The 1,704-nt window shown below is 51.6% G+C and overlaps 1 protein-coding gene across 1 annotated transcript; it reads left to right on the top strand.

Moving 5' to 3' along the window:
* Positions 1–1,155: 1,155 nt before the first annotated feature.
* Positions 1,156–1,585, top strand: LOC120502305 (FACT complex subunit SPT16-like; the record flags this gene model as incomplete). Its single annotated transcript, XM_039709587.1, has 2 exons — positions 1,156–1,283; positions 1,360–1,585. Coding segments are annotated over 2 exons (354 nt in total), but the record flags the coding sequence as incomplete, so codon positions are not given.
* Between the last annotated feature and the right edge of the window lie 119 nt (positions 1,586–1,704).

Below are 1,704 nucleotides of genomic sequence, written 5' to 3'. Positions count from 1 at the left end.
GAATTTCACCCAAAAATGGAGAGGGGGGAAATGGGGAAAGGGGGGTGGGAAGTGGGTGAGTCAGGAGGGAAAACACAAACCCTGACCCAAAACCACGTTTTTTTCACCCAAATCTCCATTTTCTCCCCTCAAATCTCCATTTTTCCCCCCAAATTTCCATTTTCCCCCCAAATCCTCGTTTTTCACCCCAAACCCTGACCCAAAATCTCCGTTTTTCCCCCCAGAACATCAGCATGAGAGCAGCTACACCAACCTACACATCAAATCCCTGTTTTTCCACCCAAATCCTCTTTTTTTCCCAAAATTCCCATTTTTCACCCCAAACCCTGACTCAAAATCTCCTTTTTTCCCCCAGAACATCAGCATGAGGGCAACAACAGCTATCTAACCATCAAATCCCTGTTTTTCCCCCTAAATTTCTCTTTTTTGCCCCGGAAAATCTTTTTTTTTCCCAAAATCCCCGTTTTTTCCCCCAAAATCCCCATTTTTTTTCACCGCTGACCCAAAATCCCAGTTTTTCCCCCCAGAACATCAGCATGTCCGTGGAGGGCGACTACACCTGTTCCTCCTGACCCAAAATCCCCATTTTTTTCCCAAAATCCCCGTTTTTTCCCCCAAAACCCCCATTTTTTTTCACCGCTGACCCAAAATCCCGGTTTTTCCCCCCAGAACATCAGCATGTCCGTGGACGGCGACTACACCAACCTGCACATCAAATCCCCATTTTTCACCCCAAACCCTGACCCAAAATCACCTTTTTTCCACCCAAATCTCCGTTTTTTCCCAAAATCCCCATTTTTCACCCCAAAATCCCGGTTTTTCCCCCCAGAACATCAGCATGTCTGTGGAGGGTGACTACACCTGTTTCTCCTGACCCAAATCTCCATTTTTTCCCCAAATAATCATCCAAAATCGCATTTTTTTCCCCAAAACCCCCATTTTTTTTCACCGCTGACCCAAAATCCCGGTTTTTCCCCCCAGAACATCAGCATGTCCGTGGAGGGTGACTACACCTGTTCCTCCTGACCCAAATCTCCATTTTTTATTCTAACCCTGACCCAAAATCCCCCATTTTTTTCCCAAAATCCCCGTTTTTCACCCCAAAACTCCCATTTTTTTTCACCGCTGACCCAAAATCCCCGTTTTTCCCCCCAGAACATCAGCATGTCCGTGGAGGGCGACTACACCTACCTGCGCATCAACTTCTTCTGCCCGGGCAGCGCCCTGGGCCGCAACGAGGGCAACATCTTCCCCAACCCCGAGGCCACCTTCGTCAAGGAGATGTGCGTGCCCCCCGAGCCCCGACCCCTGACCCCGCCGGCGGTCAGCGTGGTCACCCGGCGGTCACTCTGCCCGCAGCACCTACCGCGCGTCCAACCTGAAGCCGCCGGGCGAGTCGACGGTGCCGGCGTCGAACCTGCAGAACGCCTTCCGCATCATCAAGGAGGTGCAGAAGCGCTACAAGACGCGCGAGGCCGAGGAGAAGGAGAAGGAGGTGAGGTCACGCGGGGGTCACGGGGCGGTCACTCAGTGGTCAGGGGTCAGTCGGCGAGTGGACGTTGAGCGGGCGTTGATTGGTCAATGAGAGATCGTTGAGTGGTCAGTGGTCAATGAGCGATCGTCGGTCAATGAGAGATCGTTGAGCGATTGTTGAGTGGTCATTGAGTGGTCAGTAAGTGGTCATTCAGTGGTCATTGAGTGGTC

This window comes from Passer montanus, unplaced genomic scaffold (assembly GCF_014805655.1).
Source record: "Passer montanus isolate IOZ18808 unplaced genomic scaffold, ASM1480565v1 scaffold2180, whole genome shotgun sequence".
Taxonomy (NCBI): domain Eukaryota; kingdom Metazoa; phylum Chordata; class Aves; order Passeriformes; family Passeridae; genus Passer; species Passer montanus.
Note: the sequence above shows the minus strand (reverse complement) of the source record. Positions and strands in the feature narration are given on the sequence as shown.